The 24,853-nt window shown below is 40.3% G+C and overlaps 1 protein-coding gene across 2 annotated transcripts in view; it reads right to left on the bottom strand.

Annotated features, from left to right (window-relative positions):
- Nucleotides 1–24,853, bottom strand: part of LOC117817321 (amyloid-beta A4 precursor protein-binding family B member 2) — a 52,277-nt gene that overhangs the window by 3,126 nt on the left and 24,298 nt on the right. The window contains exons 9-11 of one of the 2 annotated variants that reach the window (XM_034689963.1): nt 9,737–9,742; nt 6,779–6,893; nt 3,369–3,444 (exon numbers count right to left, since the gene is read on the bottom strand). In XM_034689963.1, coding sequence (XP_034545854.1) covers nt 3,369–3,444; nt 6,779–6,893; nt 9,737–9,742 — 197 coding nt within the window. The remainder of the gene's footprint in view (nt 1–3,368; nt 3,445–6,778; nt 6,894–9,736; nt 9,743–24,853) is intronic. The other variant, XM_034689964.1, reaches the window with a different exon arrangement.

The raw sequence follows: 24,853 nt of genomic DNA, 5'->3' as shown, positions 1-24,853 counted from the left end.
ATCTAACGCAAAACTCCAAAGAGAAGTCCACACATGATAATTGGTTTGAAAGTAGAAAATAAACAAACACTGGTGAATATTTTAATATTTCAAGATGTTGTTTACATGATTAGGGCATGAAAAATATATCTACACCAACATGCAGGATTTTGGAGTTTTCTGCATGAAAACATGAACATGAGCTGTTCCTCTCCCTGCTTCAGTGAGTAAGGATGATCAGAGACGTTCCTGCATTACAATCAGTATAAAAGTAAACACAGTCGCTATCAACACACAGTGCTATTAATTGCATAAGCTTGAAATAAATTCTGACAAGGTTAAATACAAGAGTAGTTTAGTGAGTAACTTCAGCGTTTAAGGATTGTTTATACTTGAACAGGCTGAGAGAAAAAATAATACAAATTTAAAACTCATAAATAGAAATGTCCATCTCACAATCATGGCGTTGTTTATTAAGTAGGTGCTGATAAATTAATTTAAAGTCTCCCAAGTACTTTGTTTTGAAGAACTAATGATTACCAGATCAATTTATTCTACAAATTGCTCATAAAAATACCACAAAGAGCAAAAAATGAAAGATTTATGACTTTACATGATCTCAATATCCTCTCCTATACTCTTAAGACACTGCCACAGGAGATACAATTTCATGTAATTATAATCATTGAATAATTATTTACACATAGATCCTAAAAGCATCATGCTGACGCTCCACTGGTGGAGGGAAAAAAAACATTTTTTTCACCTCTGGCCACATTGACTTTGTTTGCTTGGAGAACTGTAAGGTCACTACCCACCCTCTCTATTCTGACACTGCCTTGATGATAACCAATGTTTATGGGTAATTCATTTTTGAGACAACTCAGTGAATAGTATTGGTGAATCCAAAGTCTAGACACAGATAAGTGCTTTTTTACACATGTAACCACATCTGGCAGCGATGTCATGGTGCCCTAGAGCAGTGGTTGTAAACTGGTCTAGTCTCAAGACCCACCACCTCTTTAATGACAGCCGGGACTTACATTTTTAGAATTTGTCATTTAATGGTGTGTTAAGGGGCATTACTGCCACCCACTGTGCTGATGTGTGACTGAACTGCCCTTCACCTGCAAGAACACTGTCATGGAAAAAAACCTGTCATCTGAATTAAAGTCAAAGCAAAGACTTCTAATTAGCACATCCACAACCTACTGATATGTCTCTGCAGCCTACTTTTAGACCCTGACCCAACATCTGGGAACCAAGGTCCTTAAAGAAACTTCTACATCAGGCATGTCCAAAGTACGGCCCGGAGGCCAATCGCGGCCCAAGGCCCATTTATTTATGGCCCAAAGCTTCCATCTTAAATTGTTATTTATAGCAAATAAATTAATCACCTACTGAATCATCTGTACATTTGCAGTTTCTTTCAAGCGCACACACAAAACTAAAGTCAATCCAGAAACGTCTCAAAAAGCTTTATATGGACTACTTGTATAAAACCAAAGCTCTGGGGAGTCGGCAAGACGGCAATAAAGAAGAAACACAAGAACTCTTAAAGTTGACAGGTTATCAAATTTATGTTTTCATCATGATGTAAAAATTTTCTTGATGAACACTAAAAGTTCAGAAGACACAAAAGAGGACACAAGACAAGATCGAAATTATGAAATTGTGCAGAAAAGGCGCAATTTTGTGCATAAATATTGTTCAGAACTCAGGAAAATAATTATTTTGTTCTTAAAATGTTGTCTGCTGGTCAGAAAAGTCTTAAAAACGACATGAAAAAGAAGTATGATGAAATCCAGATCGTGATCCTGCCATAGGAAAATAATGATACAATATTTTTTCCACATTGACCGACCCTAATGAAAAACTTTTTCCTCCAGAAGAAGATAACGTTTGCTGATGTTTACATGGCTTGTGGAGAACTGAGGACTTCCTAGTCACTGTTTTATTGAGATTTTTCAAATAATTGTTATTAAATAGATATTTCATATATAACTTTTATGATTCTTAAGTCTCAGTAGGAGCCACTGGCCCTGAGATATTCTGACAACATCATATGTGGCCCTCTTTGAAAAAAGTTTGGACACCCCTGTTCTACATCATCCAGCAAAAGGAGAAGAACTTCATGTGAGGTATACAATTGAAATGACTGATAAACCAGCCCCTATAAGAAGTCTTCCCGATGCAGAGTTTAATGCCTGTTTTTCTCCATCCACACCTTAATTACTGAGTTCCAAAGATTAACAATTCATCATAAGCTCATCTCCATGTGATCGGTATGGACTCAATGAGGAGAATCAATCAGGGATAATTGCTTTTGCCTGGATTCACCTCATCAGCGTGCTCCATTACAGATGTCCCTAATATCTCGCACTTTCAGCATTAGCTGCTAAAGCTCTGAAAAATGTGGTTTAGTGAGTTATGACCAGTTTTATTTTCATTCATTAATTCCATATTTAAAGCAGAGCTCAGACAGGCCAGATCCAATGAGCACATCGGGGCCATTATCCTGATGTTGGCGCTCATCCCAAATCATTTGGTACTAATCTCCTTAAATGTGTCCCAACACAGGATAGAGCAGTCCAAGCTACCCTGAGGAGATCTAATCCTGAGTAGAACAAGGACTCTTTTCCATACACTGGTTTTGCTGTGAATGGATGAACTGGACACACATTTTTTCAACTAAAAATACTACGAGCTCCAGCTTTTTATAGCTTTAAAAGATGTGACGGCTGTTTCTCCAATAGATTCTTTGATCCTGAGGTTGGGATGGGTGCTGTGGAGCACCAGGCCTCGCCTCAAAGAAACACTAATTAGGCTTTAATGAGGTTGGCTGTCTCTGTACATTAAGAACAAATATAGTTCTTTTATATTCTGATGTTGGAGCTCCTATCCCCCTCGCTCAGCAGATACACACACCAGCTGAAGTTACAGAGTAGGATGAATTGTGCTTGTATTTTTTTCTCTGTCTTCACATAATTACTTTGGACTGAGAGGAACAAGCAATGGGATTTAACGAAATAGGAAACAGTGAATAGAATTAGTGCTGGGAGGATAAAGCTCAGAGATTGTGGAGCGAGAAGTTGTTCTGGAGTCAGCGTTATCGGGGTGTGAGTGAACCAAACACTGCTATCTTTTCTATTAACAAATGTTCACAGTCACTCCTGGGGCAGTAAGGTCATTAAAAAAAACATATACATGCTTTCAGATGAAAAAATGTGTAATGTGAGACAAGAAATCTCAGTGGAGAAGACAGCTCAGTGCTGACAAATCCAATTCTCTCACGGGAAAACTACAAAAGGAAATTCAAACACAAAATTGTGTGTGCTGGTGTGTGTGAGTGTGTGTGTGTGTGTGTGTGTGTGTGTATGTGTGTATACCTTGTAGGGGTACATCTGAGCCTGTCTGGGAGGAGCTGCCAGCTGCAGCCTTGGCACTTTTCCTCTCAGCCATAATCTAGACCATAAGGGAGGGAAATGGAGAGAGGGAAGGATAAAAAACAGAAAGAATGGGAGAAGTATGAGAAGATGATGATAAAGGGAGAGAAAGGCAAGCTTTCAGAAAACATGGGTTTAAATGTGACAAGCTACATAAGTACAAGTTATATCAGATTGTTTTGGTTGTTGATTGTTTTCTGTATACATCTCCTTCCTTATCCCCCCCGCTCTGACCCATTTCTTTGTAATTAGGATGTAAATCTTTAAAATGAGGTCAGGAAAATATGCCTCCATATTTGAAGGATTATTTTATTATAAAATAGAGAAACGCTTGGCACTGTAGTTTTAAGCAAACATTACTTGGGGACTACTTTCAGCAATAAAGTGTGCATTCAGAGCAGCAGGGCAGGAAATGTGGGGCTGCGTTTTTTAATACTCATTGGACAAATCTGGAGCTTTGTGTCACAGAGGAATAAGCCGTCTCAAAGGTAATACTTGTCACGTTCAATTTATAGTTTCCTCTGGTATTTTCAAGAGAATTTCTTGACAGGGAGAAAAATAAGGAATGTTACCAGCGCTGTCCTTTAAATACTCTCTTTGCAATGATACATCTGAGTTTTACAGCCTCAAAGGAACCTTTCATTCTTGTCTTTTCTTCTGTTCTCCTGCTGCAGTGTGCACTCACTCCCCCTCTCTCTGTCTCTCTCTGCGAGTCTGCATGGCCCCTGCACTGAGCTGCTGCACTTTCCTGCTACAGATACTTGATTAATTGTAGGTGTCATTAATCAAATCCTGAGGTGAGTCTGCATCTCTGCACACAAGGGAACATGGGACATATGCACACAGGCACACACACACACACACACACACACACACACACACACACACACACACACACACACACACACACACACACACACACACACACAGGAAGGAAGCCCGCTCAGCAGGCTGCGCAGCTGCAAGACTCAGGTCACCAAGTTCCTCTGCTGCAGCAAAGACAAATAAAAAAATAAAAAACTACTACTAGTATATTTAACATAGGTAGTGTGAAATGTTGTGGTTACACAGGCATAATAGATACACATTTTCCCTCCAGTTAGAGGTGGGAGATAAGAAATGAACAGAAAAAAATCTCCACTCTAAGTGGGTCAACGTTCCTCTGGGGGAGAAGATCTGTTGTTTCAGGGAGATTCATCCCTTACAAGGTCACTGCTGACCTGAGGACAAACTGCTCTCTCTTTGTGTACAGAGGGCTGTGTGTGTGTGTGTGTGTGTGTGTGTGTGTTTGTGTGTGAGGGGGGTGTAAGTATCAAGAGTTTTCTAGTTTTTTAAAAATGACAATGATTCTGCAGTAGTTTACATTGGCTTGCAGTCAAAACATTCATCATATTCCTCCACTGCATTGGTTTTCCAAACTGATGTTGTAAATTAAATTTTCATACAGATGATACTAATCAGTACGGATAAGAATCTCAGATAAACACTCTGCCATCTCCTGTAGCTCCTGACTGCTAAAACAATTTCCTCTACTGTCTGTTGCTCAGGAGTTAAATCGGCTCGCTCATTGTTTGCACGCCCATCAATAAGAAGCATCTATCACTCAGTGAAGTTCTACCTCTTCCATGAGTGATAAATGATGTTATTGGTTCTGGGGAGAAACAGATTCATGGACTGAATTCTTCCACAGTCCACAGGGAATCATTCTGCAACAATACATCAGGGACAAACTGGGACAAATGCAGGACAGCATGCGCACAAGGCAGGTGAGTGTACCATTCTTAATTGGTCTAAATGAGGATGTAATGTTAATGTTATTCAAGATTAATCTTTTATTTTGCTATGTACAGGAAACAGTGGGCACTATATATATATATATATATATATATATATATATATATATACTCTCGTTACACTAATCTTACAAGTAATGGATGAGAATGACATTTGAAACCATGGTTACTGTGCACAACAAGGATGGCAACAGCTGCAGCCTGATAATGCTGGAAAAACTTAGAAGTGACACAGACCTGGTAACAGCAGCGACACAAAGTATTGTGGGTGGGTTTTGGGGTCGGGCTGGGGTGGGATTAGGAAGGGGGGGGCTTTTTCATTTTATTTTTTTTGTACAGCACTTTGTGTTACAATATCATTATATGAAAGGCACTTTATAAATAAATTCTGATTGATTGATTGATTGATTGATTGATTGATTGATTGATTGATTGATTGATTGATTGATTGATTGATTGATTGATTGATTGATTGATTGAAAGTCAGCACAGGAGGGGAGCAGACCCTCCAACAAGTCTGCACTGGACTTAGACTGAGGAAAGTTTTTGGACAGTGTCTGAATTTAAAAAAGTCTGACATTGTGTCTGTCAGGAGGCACAAAAAGAAGGGAGATAACACTGGTCAATGAGAAATGATAATGCTGGAGACAATCAGGGCTTTTGGCCCAGGGAAGAAAAAAGGAAATTGTAGTTTAATAAGCGGTTAAATCTGTATGCACACAATACTAAGAGAGCAGCATTAATACATTCATGGCTCCCAGGCTCCTGAATTGAGTTTTCTCTGTCAGCACAATCATCGGATTGTTCTCAGACTCTGTAACCTTTGGTCAGAAATTGAACTGGTAGTCAAACTGATTTGCCGGATTCTTAAAATTCAACAATTTATTTTCAAAGTTTGATTTTATTGGCTTCCAAACTGACTCTTACGAGACAAGGTCATTGAGAAAAGAGGGATTTTTTCTCTTTTACACCCTATAAGTCTCTTTACAATTTAATTTCAATCCCATTGTTCAGACACAAAGATTATTCTATCTAGAACCAGGCGCATAGACATCAAAAAGAGAAGACAATCGGTCCTCCTGTAATCTCTGCGCTCAGGAGGTAGACGGGGGATAGCTGATTGATTAGTGTGTGTGTGTGTGTGTGTGTGTGTGTGTGTGTGTGTGTGTTTGTGTGAGAGTATGAGTTTGATTTTACAAACCAACACACACAGAGTGAAAGCTCCCTGCATGTGCTCTGTAACCTGAATCTTATCTCCCTCTACTATAAAAGCACTCAGACTTCCTCTCTCTGTCTCTCTCCTCTGCCCTCACTTCCCTGGAAAAAGATAAGAGAAACCTGTCAGGGCACTGCCTCTGTGCTTTTCACTCCTGGCTGTTTATTTTGCACAACATACAGTACGTGTAAAAGCAGCATTTAAGGTACAACCTTGAAAAGTAGTTGAAGTTAACTGCTTCAGCTGTAAAACATTTACTTTCTCTCTTCAGTCATCTCCCTGATTAAAGTCTGATAGCTTGAGAAGCTCATTCATGCAGAGGCGGTGACGATAAGGACACCCACCTTGGAGCAGATTTCGTGGAGACTTGTTGCGATGGCTGCGGCAGGAGTATCACATCGGAACACGTGGCACTTCAGCACCCGTGTGTTTTTGTCTCTCGCCACGTAGGCAAAATCCCTGAAACATGAGCGGAAGACACACGAGAATCATCACACATGAATTTCTGAAACCAAAAAGTAACTTTCATGCGGCTGTCCATAAGATACAACAAACATTTTGACCTGTTAAAGGGGCAGTACGGGACTTTTCTGTAGGTGTCTGAACACATTTTCAAGCATAATTAAAGTGAAATGAGTCATTTTGCAACAAAAGCAAGAAAAAAGAGGGTAACTAATATGAGCATGTAGCATAAGGGATCTGTGTGTATACACTATGTGTCTAATAAGGGGAACAGGGTGGAGTAATTCTGCGTTATTTACGGGTTGATAAAATGTAACAATAATAAATAACCTCTTTGCTTTTATAGGCCCATCACAGAATCTCATCATTTTGTAAATAATCACTTTCTCTGAGCTTTAATATCATTTGTTCATCTAACAACACTCTTTAGTTCCACAAATTGTATGAGGACAGAGGTTTTATCCACTTAGTTTTAATACACTGAATACTTGCTTGTTTTTCAACAAACAGGAGTAATTTCCCTCCCTAAGTCTCCCTGTATTACTCCTTCGAGAGCCACTTTCGACTTTGCTGCATATTAAGATTAAATAATTCTTTCAGGGCTTTAAACATTTCTTCCCAGTGGACATCTTTTTCAGGGCCAATACATGGATATGATTGCAAATTTGTATTATACATTCCCCTCAGCACCTTTTGCTTGTGTTTGCTGGGGTTCACTTTTGGTATCATCAACAGCCTTATGATTACTTTCCACTTCAAATCCCTCCAGATGATTTTTATTGAAATGAGTTTGGTTTGAGTTTGTTTCACATCATTTCTGTGTTGCTCTGTTGGTGTTGCCAGGAGGTGACTTTTTGACAACATACAAAAAAAGTCTGTCCTTGGAGCTGTCACAGCAAAAGCTTTCCAACACATTTTTCTGTTAAAGGTAAAATTACAACAGTCACTATTACTCCAATTTGCATCATGACATGTTTACCTACTCTCTTTCTGAGCTCTTTTCTATGACTGCAACTTTATTTTAAAAATGTTCCTTCATTATTTGGTCTCTTTGCTGCCTCACACTTCACAGTTGTTGCTGCAGTGCTTTCAGTATTTTTTCCAGTGTGGAACAGATCACTGAAGATTTTTTAACGTGTCAGAATTGACAGTTTTTTCTTTCCTTCACTGAAAATGGTACGTGCCAATTTTGGCTACCATGACACATACACACAGAGGCAGATGTGTGTCTCACTGCCTGAGGAAACACTGTGCCAAACGCTCCACATTTGTGCCACACGGCAGAGAAACGTGATGAGTGTGAGGGGAGAGACTGAGGGGAGAGTGGGTGAGAGATGAAACACAGCAACTTTTGGGAGATGAAACCTATTTACACATATAATTCGCACGCACGCACACGCACACACCCACGCACACACACACACACACACACACACACACACACACACACACACACACACACACACACACACACACACACACACACACACACACAATCACACATACACACACACACACACACACACACACACACACACTAGATGAAAGGGAGTCATTTCTTCCACATTAACAGGTGCTTAACAAAAGGAGTTCATGAGCCATAACTGACAAATTAAGATTTGATTCAAATTAAGCGTTGACAAAAATCACAAACAAGAAAAAATATGGAAAGATGTCACAAATGAAAAGAAATGCTGGAGAAAGCAAAAAAACATGTTTTTGACAAATGCAGTGCAAATCATTAACGATGAAAAGTAAAAAAAATCATTAGAGTGAGTCAACAATTGCAGCAGAATAACAAATCAAGTTGACACAACATAAGTGCTCCAGGACTGCAGGGGGCACTCTGTGTTTGAGTAAAGCATAATTAATGGAAAGAATAACAAAGGTGGTTTTGGTTGCTTTGTTTTCTGGGTTCGTTTGTTTTTGACGCAACATTCTTCATGTCTTTACAGCTGTGCGTTACAACTTTTATTTTATTTTATCACAGCTGCTGTAGAGTATTCAATGTGCTGTGAAATATTCTAGTTTTCTGATTCTGTCTTCAGTTTTTCCTTATAAAAATCATTTGTGCCATTCCTGTGTGTTTGCTCTGGTCAGCCACTACAGTGTTTCCACTCAGGACTGAGAACATTGAGAAAACAGATAAAGCAGACAACAACTGGTGGTGACACCAGATGCCACTGAACGGCTTCATGCACACACACACTGCACACTCCTAAATCACTACAGACACAAACAGAAATATGACAAACACAGGCAGCATTTATCACAGCAGGTTTTTTGTGTTTATGAGTCCATTATCCGGTCCGTCTCCTCTGCTTAATTGTGTGCTCACATACTTAGGGTCGATAATGCTCACTGCCTGTGGCCAGAGAGGAAAGTGCAATGGTCCTGTTTGTGTGTGTGTATGTGTGTGTGAGAGTGTGTATTTGTGTATGTGCGTTCATTCAGGGACACTCAAGCAGTGTGTCACCAAAGCAGCATGAGTGGCCTTGCTTCGCATACTACCAATGCTTCTTTTATGACTTCTGCACCCTCTCTGGGGGATCAAAATGCTATAAAGCAGCATGCAACTCTTAATAGGAAATAGCCTATGGCCAGTGTGGCTCGCCGATGATTTAACACCAGTGATTTAGACCTGGAGTTACTTCTGCTGCACTCCTACAAAGAGCAACAATGACTCTGGGCGGAGCAGAGCCACTGATTTGGTGCCTGATGTGACGGATGTGATTGCACGAGGGAGAGCTGGCGGTGGTGGTGTTGGGTCTTGACACAACGATTACTGAAAACAATGGAGAAGCACAATCACACTTGAACACACCACAAAGAGCAATTACCTTTCTCTGGGTCCCGGGAAGCAAGAGGAAGTGAGAGGGGAAAGTAGGGAACAAGGGGGGAAGGATGAAGGAGGCAAGAGTGGAGCAGAGTGGTGGAAAAGTAAGGAGGGAGATACAAGTTGAAGAAAGAAAGTTGATGGGAAGTTGAGAGATGACAAAGGGGAATGAAAATAGGAGAAGAAGGTGGGATAGAACAACAAGAGAAAAAGATGATACATGTTAATACAGGCAACACACTGAGTCAGAAACAGATGCATCACTCTTTCACCTCAATCACTATCTTTCTGGAAGGTGTGTGTGCATGTGTGATTTGTCTGTACGCACAGGAGCTCAGTTTTGTGTGCTTTTCATTTCGCAGGCTTAGTATGCTGCTACTTTATGACACAGCACAGCTTTCCTGTTAAATATGCCAACACACACATACACACACACACACACACACACACACACACACACACACACACACACTCACACTCTCACACACACACACACACACACACACACACAAACACAAACACACACACACACACACCGTGTTACTGCAGCTTTTCCTCTCCCCCTGCTCCCCATTTCCCTCCATCGTTACCTCCTCTCAATCTCTCTTTCATCCTCCTTTTCGCTTTCACTCTTTAATCTTCCCTACAGCTCTCTCCATCTCTCACTTCTCTTCTCACTCTCTTTCCAAAACTGGGGAAACTGAAAAAAAGATGCAACACTGAAGAATTCATATCAACAGTGTAACTTATCATAGCCGCTCCCTCCATATATTGAGCGACGCTCTGTTATCAGACACACTACAAAGGAGGCACAGGCTGAATAAAGAACAGAGCGCTGATTCAAACATCGACTGCCTTTGATTCTTCCATGATCCACTTAGTAAGAAGAAGGGTGTGTGTGTTTGTGTGTGTGTGTGTGTGTGTGTGTGTCTGTGTGTGTGTGTGTGTGTGTGTGTGTGTGTTTGTGTGTGTGTGTGTGTGTGTGTGTGTGTGTGTGTGTGTGTGTGTGTGTGTGTGTGTGTGTGTGTGTGTGTGTGTGTGAAACAGCAGGTGGCAGATTATTTCAAACAGGAGTCTTCAGAGTTGGTTCTGCTGCTTCAATTTGTTCTCCAAACAGCTGGTGGTCGCCCAAATGCATCCACACTGACATACAAACATACTCTATACATATTGATGCTAATCAAACACATTGATATAAAAAAGCTTAAAAACTCCAACCAGCCACATGTAAATGTGTCAAACCTGTCATATTAATATGCATCTCTGCCCCTCTGATTTGAATTTCATTCATGTTTTCTTTTTTTTCTGACTCCATTTACTTCGCATTCTGCTCCATTTACTATTCAATTCCATTTGTTCAGTCAGTCACTTTAGTGGAATTGGATTTTTTGTATCCAAACTCTTAATGCCCCAGAAGCGTCTGCTGTCCATTTTACCTTGCACCACACCCTTTTCTTCTCTTGCTGCCACTCATTTCCATTTGACTGTCAGATGGAAAGTGTTGCAAATGCTCCCGTCACGGGCATAAGCATAAAATCAGACTGATTTTAAACCCAGAAAAGACTCAACTGAAAAAAGACTCAAGCATTACAATAACCATGCTGACTTTATTTCACTATGACGGCACATGACTGAGTTAACAAATGTGTCTTTATCCCTTTGTTTGCCCCTTTATTAACAATGACCCAGTGACATAACTTACCTGAGCAATGAAAACAGTAAATATCAGAGTATGGAGATTAACAATGGCTACTTTCGAAACAGCCTGCTACATACCACATACTAATGTAGTAGGCAGTAGGTATTGCCTACTACATACTGCATTTGAATTTAGTCTGTAGTATGACTGTTCTGTTTGATCTGTGTTGTAGTACGCTGAGCCAGACGTCACTGAATTTCCGGTTTTGAAAATGCGGAAGTAAACAACGGCCAAGCTGATCACAAAACTGCTTCTTTAGCATCTATTTAAGATTTAAAAATTTAGGAAGTGGTTTATATGGAATTTAATAATTTTCACAGCACATAAAAACGGAGTGCTCCCCTCAAAAAAAAGAAGAGTAAAGAAAAAGCGGAATGAGCGCTGTGCATTGTGGGAAACAGTACGAGAGGCAGACTGGTCCGATGCATACTGGAATATTTTCTCGAATCAGTAGACATCCGGGGAGTTTTGGCATACTGAAGATTTTGCGCTTGTTCACATACTGCTTACTACATACTGAATTTTGGCCAAATCAGTCGTACTGCTAGTATAGTAGGCGGTTTTGAAAACAGCCAATGACTAACCATCTAAGTTACCTTTCACTGATTAGTTAGTACCTTTCACTGAAAAAGTTAGTATCATTCAATAATCAGGCAAAAAGAGACCAACATGTATTGAGAGACCTTCCAAAGTCTTATGGCTACATTTATGCAGCACTTTTATCAGAGGCACTTTAAATGCTCATCTATCATTCTGTCATTCACCCATTCACACACACACTCAAACAGAAGGTGAGGACAAGCAGAGGTTGGGATGAAACCTGGGAAACACATGATCAGTGGGCATCACATGTGGGCCATAGCCCTGTATTATAAGTCTGGCTGTAGTGCAGTATTATAGGGATTGTATACCGGTGTTAGGTTACATCAGATAGAAGAGCATCATCTTTTTAGTAGATCCACATAGGAGAAATATGCAGTGTTAAAGTAGCAACATTTTTAGCACAGCAGAAAAAAAAAAGATATCATTAATAAGTGAACACACTAAGAATAAGTAAACAGACCGTAACTGGAGCTATAACTGGATGAAGAGTAGGAGAGGACAGAATTAAAATTTAACAAGCTTAAACCCAGTGCCTCTCTGTCTGCAATGTGTCTGTCCAAACCTCAGGCTGTATTTTAGAATAATCTATGGCATAAATACATCAAGTTTTGAATAAAAATTATGCATTCACCCAAGTTATGTTTTCAGACTGATGTTAATAACCTTCACCACGCTGCTCAATCAATGCGTGTCATTCTGCAGAAACAATGCCAGGGCAGCCAGGCCCTCAGTAAGAGGTGGCTGCTCAGAAAACTGATTTTGAACGATGATCATTTTCAGTGAGAGCTGCCCATCCCTATCAGAGACTGAACCAGCTTCATTTTCTCTGAAACAAATTTGAAACATGGCTTAAGGCAAACCAATCATGCAACTATACCGATGTATGGAACAGTCTTCTTTTCTTAATTTACTCTTGTAATGTAAGTTTTTTTAGGGGGGTGATATGGTGACAGAACTAATGAACTAAAATAAACTTTAAAAATATACTGCATGGGCTCCGATTGACCTGTAGGTGTGAATCCCATGTATACAGGCTATGGTCTTCGCTGGTTCAAGACACGACCCTTCCCTGCATGTCTTACCCCGCTCTCTGCTCCCCTCATTTCCTGTCTCTATTCAGCTGTTCTATCAATGAAGGCCACCCCCAAAATTTGAAAAGAACAAAAACCCTGTATCTTCCCAAAAGTCTGTTGTGGTGGCGGGTATATAATTATGTAATGCCAGTTATCTAATTCTGGTGGGAAATGTGGTATGTCTTTTCATCTGTCAATTTATTTGCCTGCAAAGGAGCTTGAGACTTAGCCTGAGGAGCCTTACGTGTGTGATGTGTTTCGTTATGGTCTATGAACTCTTCAACAGTTAACATTTCCAGAAAAAATATCAAGTACTTTTCAACATTGCCTCGCTGGTCTACACACTGACCTACAGAAACAAGCCCTATAGGTCGCCCACCAGCACATTAGGCATTTAGGTTTTTCCCATGAACTCTTGTAGCTGTAGTTCTCATGTCTTGAGTATAAGAAGAAATCAGGAAGTACAAAAAGCAAGAAAGTCTTTCCAGGGAGGAGGTCGGCTTTGATGGCTCTGCTAAACACAGTGGCCCTCATTTATCAAACGTGCGTCGACCGAAAACAGGGTGTAGAATTATAATTACTTATATTAAAGCCTCTAAAAGTTTCATATCAAGGATGAATAAGTTCGTTTTTTATCAAAGGATCTATAAATCAAATGTTTAAACTTCAGCTGAAGTTCAGATTTCAAACCCACGCTGCTTCAGTGACTATCACCCAGACTTGTTTTTTCTGACTCCTGTAATGCCTCTTTTCTGCCAAACAACACAGTTGTATGTTTCTACCTCCGTTGCTATGTTGTCAATCTCCAGATCAGACATGTTTCCTGTTTTTTTGCCGTAGAGCGTCCCTCCATGTCGAAATCCTGTGGGCTATCCCGGCTGAACTGTGAATAATTAGGAGCGTAATATTTAAATGACGATTGTTTTCAGCCACCACATTTATCAAGACCCGATCATTCGTACGCTGGGATTGGTCAGATACGAATGTTTCATAAATCACACGTGTGTCCTGTCGTAAGACCAATTCTGCGCTCAGATCTGCACCCGTTTCACACAAGATTGATAAATGAGGGCCACTGTCACCCAGGAGAGCCTTGTCAGTGTATCGTGTGTAAACATAAAGTCAGCGCTGACCTCCTTTTGTTAAGGTAAGTTAAGTTTCAATATAACTGACTTATTTCAACACAAACTGTGATCTTTCACCACATGCTACAGAGTAGGTTGGTACCTAAAACCAAGCAACTGCATCCATTTCACAACATTAACATGTCCCAGGTGTTATGTTATCTTGTGTCATTCGGTGAGGCATTTCCAGCCCGCCTCATGTGTCATTTAGCAAGGAGAATATATTGGTCTACATGTTTGACAGACTGCAAAGGAGAAATAAAGAAATATGTTAATATTTCAATGATTTCGCATGTAAAGTAGACAGAGCCGACGAGAGGTGTGGAACCACTGAACACTATCTTTGTGAAGGCAGGAAAAGAGGAGAGATATGATAGCTCGCAGAGACATTAAGGTTTGTTTCTCCCTGACCTCAGCTAACACACAGGGGTTACACGAGGTAAAGACAGACAGGCAGTAAATCAGCCAACATCTAAAAATGAATGACACATGGACCTGAGAGATGTTGGAAGAGTTTTTGGCAGGAAAGTGAAGAGACATAGATAAAAACGTCGAGAGAGAGGAATGATGGAGGCAGGAAGCCAAGGAGCCAAAAATCAAAAAATGGGAGTGTAGCAGAGAGGAATGGGAACAAGGTGTGAGACTCAGGGGGGCTGGATGGAGGAGGAAGAGGTGGAGAGAAGAAAAGGAGAGGTAAAAAGAGGTATGAGATGAAAGGTATGAAAGCTCCAAAGCAGAGAGATGAGTTAAAGCAAGACTCCCACCCCTCATGTTGTTCTTTTTCTCTCCCTGTGTGCTCCACATATTTCCAGAGCTGAGAAAGGAGGACTGACTCACTACTACCCATCTCTCTTTGATCCTGATGGCTGTGAGGCAGGAGAGGATGCGTACGACTCACAGTTTGAATTAGTTCATGGCTGTACTTGTATCGTGTTGAACCAGGGTTTAAGTAAGTGGCACAGAACCGTCAATGAGAACAGGTCTGACATCAGACACCCACTGCTGTAGTAACATTAGCATATGTACCACTGAATGAAAATCCCACCCTCACATACCTCAACTCTGTCCCAGTTTGTTGTTTCAATGCCTCGTTTTGATCCTTTTTTTATTTCATTTCTCGTTTTAGACGCCTTTTAACTGCAAAAATTCTGTCATTCATCTAAGTGCAAAACAAGTCTTTGTGTAAGGTGTATAAATGTCAAACGATGATACTAAATGGAAAAAGAGAGAATGTGTAAAGAGAATCTATAATGTAAAACAGCCGATCACTGATGCTGAGTTTGCCTCTCTTGTACTGGTTTTCTGCATGATTAAGACAATTGGTTGTTAGCATAGATTCTAAAAGGCTGCAACTCAAACCCGATTTACTCGTCTCACATTTCAGCAAATATTCTTGTGGTTTAATGCAGGTTGTAGAAATGATGAGCTGAAGTTAGGATCTTCCTAAATGTGCATGCCAAATAGCAAAGCAAGCTTCTAATGCCGATGAATGCAGAGTTAAACACCACGCCACAGGCAGATGGGTGAATGTGCTGCTATTTTGTATTGTAGTGACAGCACATCATGCCTCGTCACATCAATTTGTGTGTATCTGTATTCTCACTTTAGTCTGAGCATAAATGAGCAGACTGTCAGAGTTAATGTCCCCTGCAGTGTTTATTCTCAGTGTTGCAAGTGCAAAAAGCTAATCCCTGTCTTTTTTTTTCACGAGTTAGTAACTGCAGTATCTTTTCTGCATGTCTGCACTGACTCATACCTCGATTAGTGTCAATACCAGAAGAATATACTCTGACACAGAAATCTCCTTCTGCAAAAATATTGAAAATAAATACATTCTTCATGCTAGCTTGATGTTGATGTACTCCAGTTGATGTCACATTGTTTATTTTTGACCAGCTAATGGCCCATCTAATAGGTTTAAGTCATTTTGAGTACTTTCTGGGTGTCATTTCACACAAATTGCCTAAACTGGTTTGTATCCTATAAACATGTTTTTCATTTTCTTTTAAGCACAGATGTGACTGCCTTCATACTGCAAGCCTTAATGCTCAGTCCAGATTTATTGCTTGGATCTGATTTTTTGGATTGCCTGTTCACATTGCCTTTCAAAAGTGGTCTGTATCAGATTCCCATGTGAACTTGTCACAGTCCTGATCTGACCTGAAAAAGAACAACAACAAGCACGTGACATGCAGCACAGCATAGGTGTTTCTAGACCATTTTTGGGGGTGCTGAAGCATCCCTAAATTGAATCCCAGCACCACTAAAATTTGAGAGATTTTATTTTATTACTGTATGTCCTTTTTAACAAGCTAGAAAAGTTTCAAAACCATACAGTACTTGGTTGAAACGTAATATTTTAACAACAAAAAAACAGCAGCACCAAAACTTATCAAATTATATACTACAGACAAGAAGGAAAAAGGCAGAGAAAAGCATTTAAAGGTACATTTATGTTAATGTGAATTAGATGTTGTGCATTGCATTCCAAAAAATAACTCCAATGCCAATTTTTTGTATTTTTGGTACTCACTATAGGGGGCTGGTTTACTCCAGAAACATACATACTGTTTATGAATATGTTGAGGAGCTGCTGTATCAAAATGAGTTGTCTTTCCCCAGAAATTAGTGTTACCATATGTTTCTTTTATGATTCCAATCCATTTCTCTTTTGCTGTGGCTCAGCATTTAAATAACCTTCATCAGATTTGATGGTTTAGTCACAGACTTTCCCAAAAAGTGTTAGACTTTTCTTTCTCAAATGTGGGAAAGAAATTGCGTTAAAATGTACAAAACAGTGAAATGTATCTTGCCTGGCCGGGCAGCTCTCTGTGTGCTCAGCACCCCTAAACATCTGATCCTAGAATCGCCCCTGTAGCACAATGTTTATTGATGGAAACACAGCCACTAGCTGAGGTTTATGGTTTCACCCAGAAATTGATGGTACATTAATGAGCAGAGAGTAGTGAGGAGGAGGAAGAGGAGAAAGAGAGCCACAATTTAATGACGACTATTATTGTTTTTCATCGATTGTAAGTGATTCCCGCTCATGCTCCTGCATGTTCCGCCAGCGCAGAACTGAGATGAGTGTCACTCAAAAGTTGCAAAATAATCAACCTGTGTTTGATGTAGACCTGATTCTCATATGAGCAAAAAGAGATGCAGTGTGAATGGAGTAATAGAGACAAAATGTCAGCTGACATAGAATAATGAGAAATGAGAGTTTGCTTTAACATACAGAGGACAGCAGTCTGTCACCCATGAGAGGTCAAAGGTCAGTGTTGTCCCTTATGGGTTTACTCTTTACTGAACTTCACCCATAGACTGTATAAATAATGGACGTAGTATCCGTGACATCACCCATCTGTTCCTGAGTGCTGTTTTGAAGCTAATCGACAGCTGCAGCCATATTGGAAATGCGGAACTCAACCAGGCAGATTGTGACGTAAAGAGGCGGAATTTGAGCCTCCTAGCCAACAGCTATGTGTTCCCGTCCGGGAGTCAAGTCAGTCATGTCCTTATATGGGCAAAAACTCGTAATCTTAATACAGACCTGATCAAAATCTTAAATCCAGTTGAAAAATTGCTAGAATTTGCATTTTGCACATTTGGATCTTAATGAGGTTTTAAGTAGAGCTACAATATGCAAAAGCAAGAAGGGGGAGTGAAACAAAAAGCACTTTGAAAAAGTAATTTATTGAAAACAACAATTAAACTGAAATAGGCTGTTTATCAGCTGATCAAAAGTTTAAGACCACAGGCTATAAAAGCCAAGCAAGGCCTCTCGCAGCGTGCCATTGCTGCTGAGGTTGGACGCAGTAAGACAGTCATTCTAAATTGTTTGAAAGATACTGAGCATTATGGAACAAAAAAGTCAAGTGGTAGACCCAAAAAAATTACACCAGCGCTGAGCCGGAGGATCCGATTGGCTGTCCGTCAAGACACAGGGCGGTCTTCGACCAAAATTAAGGCCCTTACTGGTGCCGACTGCAGCGCAATAACCATCAGACGGCATCTGTGGGAAAAGGGTTTCAAAAACAAAAAACGAATTCAAAGACCTCTTCTCCTTCAACGCCACAAAACTGCCCGTTTAGACTTTGCCAGGGAGCATCAAACATGGGACATTGAAAGGTGGAAAAAAGTTTTATTCTCTGATGAGAAAAAATTTAAACTTCACGGTCCAGATGGCTTCCAACGTTACTGGCATGACAAGGAGATCCCACCTGAGATGTTTTCTACCCGGCACAGTGGAGGGGGGTCCATCATGATCTGGGGTGCTTTTTCATTCAGTGGAACACTGGAGCTTCAGGTGGTGCAGGGTCGTCAAACGGCGGTTGGTTACGTACAGATGTTGCAGCGGGCATCCCTCATGACTGAGGGCCCTCGTCTGTGTGGTAACAGCTGGGTTTTTCAACAGGACAACGCTGCAGTTCACAATGCTCGCTTGACGAAGGACTTCTTCAGGGAGAATAACATCACTCTTTTGGACCATCCTGCATGTTCCCCTGATTTAAATCCCATAGAGAACATTTGGGGATGGATGGCAAGGGAAGTTTATAAAAATGGCCATCAGTTCCAGACAGTTGATGCCCTTCGTGAAGCCATCTTCACCACTTTGAGCAATGTTCCCACTAGCCTCCTGTAAACACTCGCATCAAGCATGCCCAAACAAATTTTTGAAGTGATTAACAAGAACGGTGGAGCTACTCATTACTGAGTCCTACTGAGAACATTTTTTGTTCTGGTTTGGAGAGTTTTTTGTCATTTTTTGAGCGATGGTCTTAAACTTTTGATCAGCTGATAAACAGCCTATTTCAGTTTAATTGTTGTTTTCAATAAATTACTTTTTCAAAGTGCTTTTTGTCTCACTCCCCCTTCTTGCTTTTGCATATTGTAGCTCTACTTAAAACCTCATTAAGATCCAAATGTGCAAAATGCTAATTCTAGCAATTTTTCAACTGGTCTTAAGATTTTGATCAGGTCTGTATCTTCTGAACAGTCGCGTTAGATAAAAATTCACCCCCCGTACAGTGTGTGTACGGGGCCAAGCCGTTTTTTGAACCAGGCTGTAAACATGTTCATTAATGCAGCAAATTGGTGTCTTTGTGGTTTCTGGTGTTTCTGAAGCTAGCCTCAAGCGGATTCTCGATGTATTGCAGTTTATAATACTTCTGCATGGGCTTCATAGTGAGACCGTAGGTTGCCGCTTGACTTCATCACATAGCAGAAGTAATCTAATGCCACCAAGCAACATCTGGAACTGCAAAACTGAGTCACCACAACAGAGCCAAAAAATTGCCAAAAAATTACTTTAACCAAGCATCCTAATCTTATTGCGCTTTTATAGTCTGTCTGACTACTCAAAGCGCTTTTACACTACTCGTCACATTCACCCATTCATACTCATTCACTCACTAATAGTAGAGGCTGCTATGTAGTGAGGGATCATCAGTGTTAGCTACTCTCATTCATACACATTCACACACCGCTGAACAACAGAGGGAGCAATTCGGGGTTCAGTGTCTTGCTCAAAGACACTTCGGTATGTGTCCGCAGGAGCTCGGATCAAACCGCCAACCTTCCAATTGATAGACAACCAACTCTACCCACTGAGCCACAGCCGCCCCTGAGCCGTTGTAGTCTAACTCAGGTATGTCAGTGGCATTAAAACAAAGCAGACAAGTTTTATCGTTATCAAACAAACACACCAGTCTGATCACGACACCACGACAGTTTTTCCATAGGGGCTAAAAATCGACTCAAAATGAAAGTTATAGAAATCTTTAAGAACATCTAAAAATTCCCAGGGACTGAGAAACATCTGGAAAACTGCTCCCTTTTCATTTCTTACTCTGTACGAATTTCAATTTTCAAATGTTGTGCTCTTCAGCTTTAACATCTACTTTCCTTGACAACAGTGTGATTTAAATACAAGCGTTTGTGAAACCCTGTAAAAAGGACTTCTTCACTCTGAGTCTTCAGGTGCTTATATGGTGAGATAAAACACCAGAGAAGCTGTGCTAAAAGTTTTAAGAGGCAGTGAAAACAGCACAATTGAAACTCGTCCCCCGTCCGCTCTGCTGTATTTTCTATGCTCCGTAACTTCCAGTATCGCTCAGCAGAGACTCGTGTTCTCTCCCAACCATCTGTCACGCTCACACCAACACACAGAGCACCGTGGCATCACACACACTTCACTCAGACTTCAATTATCAAACAGCTTTACAGAGTGTCTGGGTAGTGCTTGGCGATATGCTAATGCTCTTACATATGCTAATAGCTCAGCCAGATGCTGATTAGAAATGTCTGAGGAGGAAGCTCCTGTGACTCTGCTGTCAGTGGATAGCAGACAGCCAGGTGTGTGTACACTGTGCGTGTGTGTGTGTGTGTGTATGTGTGTGTATGTGTGTGTGTGTGTGTGTGTGTTAGACTTATTGACTGAAAGTATATGGGTAACTCTATGACTGCTGACAGGGTTGTGCCTTTGGCTTAAGTCCAAAGTGGATGTTGACATGATCTAGTTTCAGAGTGAGATTCATCACAAAAAAGAGAACAAAAGCTGGTGTGTGTGATTTAGAGGAATGCCCCTTTCATCGCACTGCAAAGAGAATACCAAAACACCTGGCAGGTTTTTTTAAACTCACCAGCTTTCCCTTTTTGAATTTTTCTTCTTTAACCCTCCTGTTATGTTCGTTCCTCTGGAACAGCAATAATGCCCCTGGGTCAGTTTGACCCGGGGTATATTCAATTATCCAAAAGTGTCAGAACCCCCAAAAAATCCCAATACACATTTTTTTTATCTAATTTTAACTCCATTACTAACCATTTAAATCAAGATTTAGTCCATTGGTGTTTTTTAATCCTCACAGATTATGGTTCAATGAGGATAACTCACATGTTTTTTTATGAAATTCATGTTAAAACTTTTTTTAATGTACATTGGAAAGACCATAATATAAATACAATAGTTTTACATGACATAGATTTTTGTTTATTTTATTTATTTTCATTTTTTATGAAGTGATGTTGATAAATTAACACGACACCTCTACTGTCACATGCTGCCCAGATTTTTATGCTGCATTTAGCTGGTTTGGAAGGCATATATTGCCTAAAATAGACTTTAAAAAGGGTCAATTTGACCTGCAACATAACAGGGGGGTTAAAAAGCTCTACCTTTTTTGCACCAGCGTGAGACTCTTTGTTTTTAAGTCTATTTTAAACTCTAATGCAGCATAACATTATCATCCCTGTAAAGAAAAGCACTGTGCAATTTCCTTAAGTTGATAATTAAAATCAACACAAAGGGCAAAGTAAACACATAAAATGCGACAGTAATATTCATAAAGATTATAAGACGCAGTAAATCCAGCCTACAGCTCTCAGTTTAAGTGCGGGAAAAGAAACATTTATGCCGTCAAAGCTTGGAATATTATTTGTTATTACCTTACTCTGTTGATGGTCTTTTGTAATCCAAGCGTTTTCCCCTGGGAAATTCTTTAGATTTATTTGTCCAAACCTAATAAACATTGCCAAACACTGCTGTGAGTGTTCCCTTTTTAAAATTGGACCCCTGAGTGCTGATAATTGTGTTTGCAGGAAGCAGCATATGTTGCTGTTGATTTAAGTTAATTGTGGTTTATTGTAATGGAATGTAGAATATAGCGATAAAAGAAAAACAATAAAAATCAACAATAAAAGTAGATATAAAAGATGCAAAGTACACACTTTAAGGAGCCATTAGTTGTGCTGTACTGAGCTGCTGACAGATATCGATTCAGTTTTACACTGCAGCACTATTGATGATATGTTAGCGTCCACTATCTGGTATTTATAGAGCTGTCTGTAGTGTGCTTAGATATCCAATATGTTAATTAGAGCCTCACTAATACTGGGATCTTGAGGACTTTACCATTACCAATATTCTTGAATAAAAAAATCAAACATTGATACATAGTGGATAATTAGTTGTTCTATTAACACTTTTGGGGGGAACTCTTAACCCTTTTTGCTCCAGGACCAAAAAGTGTTAGCATCTTTGAATCAAAAAAGGAGGTGAGGTACTTTTTATTGATTTGACTCTACATTGGATCAAAAGTCAACTATTGAAAATGAAGTATTTGCAAAAGCATCATAAGTAATACAATAAGAGAAGCCACTACTCATTGATGATCCATAACCTTATGTTGACGCTCACATGTTGACTGGTTTGTGAAGTAGACGGTTTGCCATCAAGGCTGTTTGCTTTGTTAACAACTTGTCATTAACAAGGTAGACAAATGTAAAGTCTATCTTACTCTTAAAGGTACAGTGTGTAGAAATGGGAATATTTAGTGATGTCAGATTCTAGATTGTACCGTCTCTCCCTTCTGTGGGAAAAGCGACAGTGGCCTTTGAGTACAAAGAACACCTGTGCTCCATTTTTCTATCAAAAACAACTATTAATACGAAGCCTTTTGCACACAATAACCATGCTCTTTTTTTCAACTCAACAGTGTATTTTGAATACAAAGGTGCGTATAGTCTGTCTGTTCTGACAAACTTATGACTTCAAACTGACTCAAATTCATCACAAAAAATGTTTAATGAGTTGATGTATCAGCTTTTTTTTTATTGGCTTCCTTTGTTTGGTCATTAAGGCAATGTCCCCTCCCTTCTTGCAGTCCATGGAAAAGTATAATAAAAAAACAAGGAGTGGTTACAAGCAGGTTAATTAGCTCAGTCTACTTTTAAGACTGAGAGATGTTATGTTAAGTAATAGTGAGATAGCCTAAACATCACAAACCTTTCAAGTCAGAACCTAGGTTGTCACTTTTTTTCTAGTGTGTTGATCAAACAAATGAGATGTGTGGTGAACTCTGTGTTGGTGGTCTTTTTTTTATTTCAGACGGAGCCAGACAGATGGCATAATGTTTCATGCACAGCCAAAGTAATACTCTCCCAGCTCCAGAAGCAAAAATGCAAATTTGACATAAGCAGCCGTATTTTTATCTAAGTTTTAGCAAGAAAGCACATTTCCTAAAGCTTCAATTCTAAAATGTTTAAGTATTCCTAAAGTCGTGGGGCGGCACAATGACGACAAAGAGTCTATGGAGAGGGATTTTAGAGTTCATTTGGATCCAACCAAACATTACACCACTAAAACCTCCACAATCCTCAGCGGCTCTGGAGTACTTACAGCCTGTGCGACAATCGAGCGAGGTAAACCCCTGTGCGACCTGATGAATAAGTCATGGCCCATAGTCATTTGGTCTAATGTTGAATGTTTGTGCGTAATTACCTCTCTTCACTGTAAACTTGTTTACAGCACCAAGATGAGCAGCAAAATGAGCATTCAGAGCCAGAAGGCACATCACAGGAGGAGGAGGTGGAGGAGGAGGAGGAGGAGAAAGAAGAAGCCCTCTTTGCGTCTTTGTATCACATGACACATTATTCACACCCACAGACAGATAAAAACACAATCACAAGCATCATCATACCCTAAGGCAGCAAAGAAGTAGGACAGAAATCAAGTAGAAATGAAAATCAAACTGTTGTCTACGGTGTATTGAACAGCGAAAGTAGCACACAATGCTGCTCGTGTCATTTGACAGACAGGTGATGTTGTTTACAGCAGCTAAACCTCGGCTTGATTAAACTTACAGCACCTCTGAGCATTTTCTAAGAAAAGAGTCTTAAAGTTGATGGTGAAAATTAGTGTTAAACTAAGAGAGAAAAACACACTTTATGTTCACGCAGCTTTGTGACCCAATTCCAGACGTTCAGAGAGAGAGGGAGGGGCGACAAGCTGAGGGATGGGTGCACACACACCGTACTCATGAGTCAACACTTGTCGTATTTCATTACATATTTAAGAGCAGTGATAGGCGGGTGGGCGAGCGAATTGGAGAGACAGCAAGTGCGTGCATGTATGTGTGTGTGTGTGTGTGTGTGTGTGTGTGTGTGTGTGTGTGTGTGTGTGTGTGTGTGTGTGTGTGTGAGGGCGGGGGGATGAGGGACGGCACTGAAAAATAGGGATTCTGGGTGGGTGAGTGAGGGAGAAAGATGATGTCCTGCTGTTCTCTCTGCTCTTGATCATTAATACATCACACTGCACTGCACTGGAGTGTGCAAGTGTGTGTGTGTGTGTGTGTGAGTGTGTGTGTGTGTGTGTGTGTGGGGGAGCTTCCATTGGTGTGTCTGTGTGTGATTTGGCACGCAATCACCAATATTCTCAACTGAGACAAAGCTTCAGTGAGATGTCACATCAGCAATATGCTCCCATTCATGTATGTTACTGATGTGTGAGTGTGTGTGAGAGAGAGAGAGAGTGAGAGAGATAAAGAGAGTGTGTGGGAGAATGCAGGGATTGGTGTTGAGTTAGCGCACAGCTCAGCTCACAGTGCAGTTGGGACCATGCTGGATACATGTAACCTAATTAGCTGCATTTGCCATGAATCATTATGTTTCAGGCGCATGGTAATAAGCAGCCTCTCTTTACCTCTGCTGGGAGAGATTCTTCTGGAAATTCACCAAAACACTGGGAAAAGGCATGTTTTTTTCTGACTAATGCTGAATGGCAAGTTCATTAACTGGATAGATGATTTATAGAAAATTAGTTCAAAAACTTTTTGATAATTAGA

The sequence above is a fragment of the Notolabrus celidotus genome, chromosome 8 (genome assembly GCF_009762535.1).
Source record: "Notolabrus celidotus isolate fNotCel1 chromosome 8, fNotCel1.pri, whole genome shotgun sequence".
Classification (NCBI taxonomy): domain Eukaryota; kingdom Metazoa; phylum Chordata; class Actinopteri; order Labriformes; family Labridae; genus Notolabrus; species Notolabrus celidotus.
Note: the sequence above shows the minus strand (reverse complement) of the source record. Positions and strands in the feature narration are given on the sequence as shown.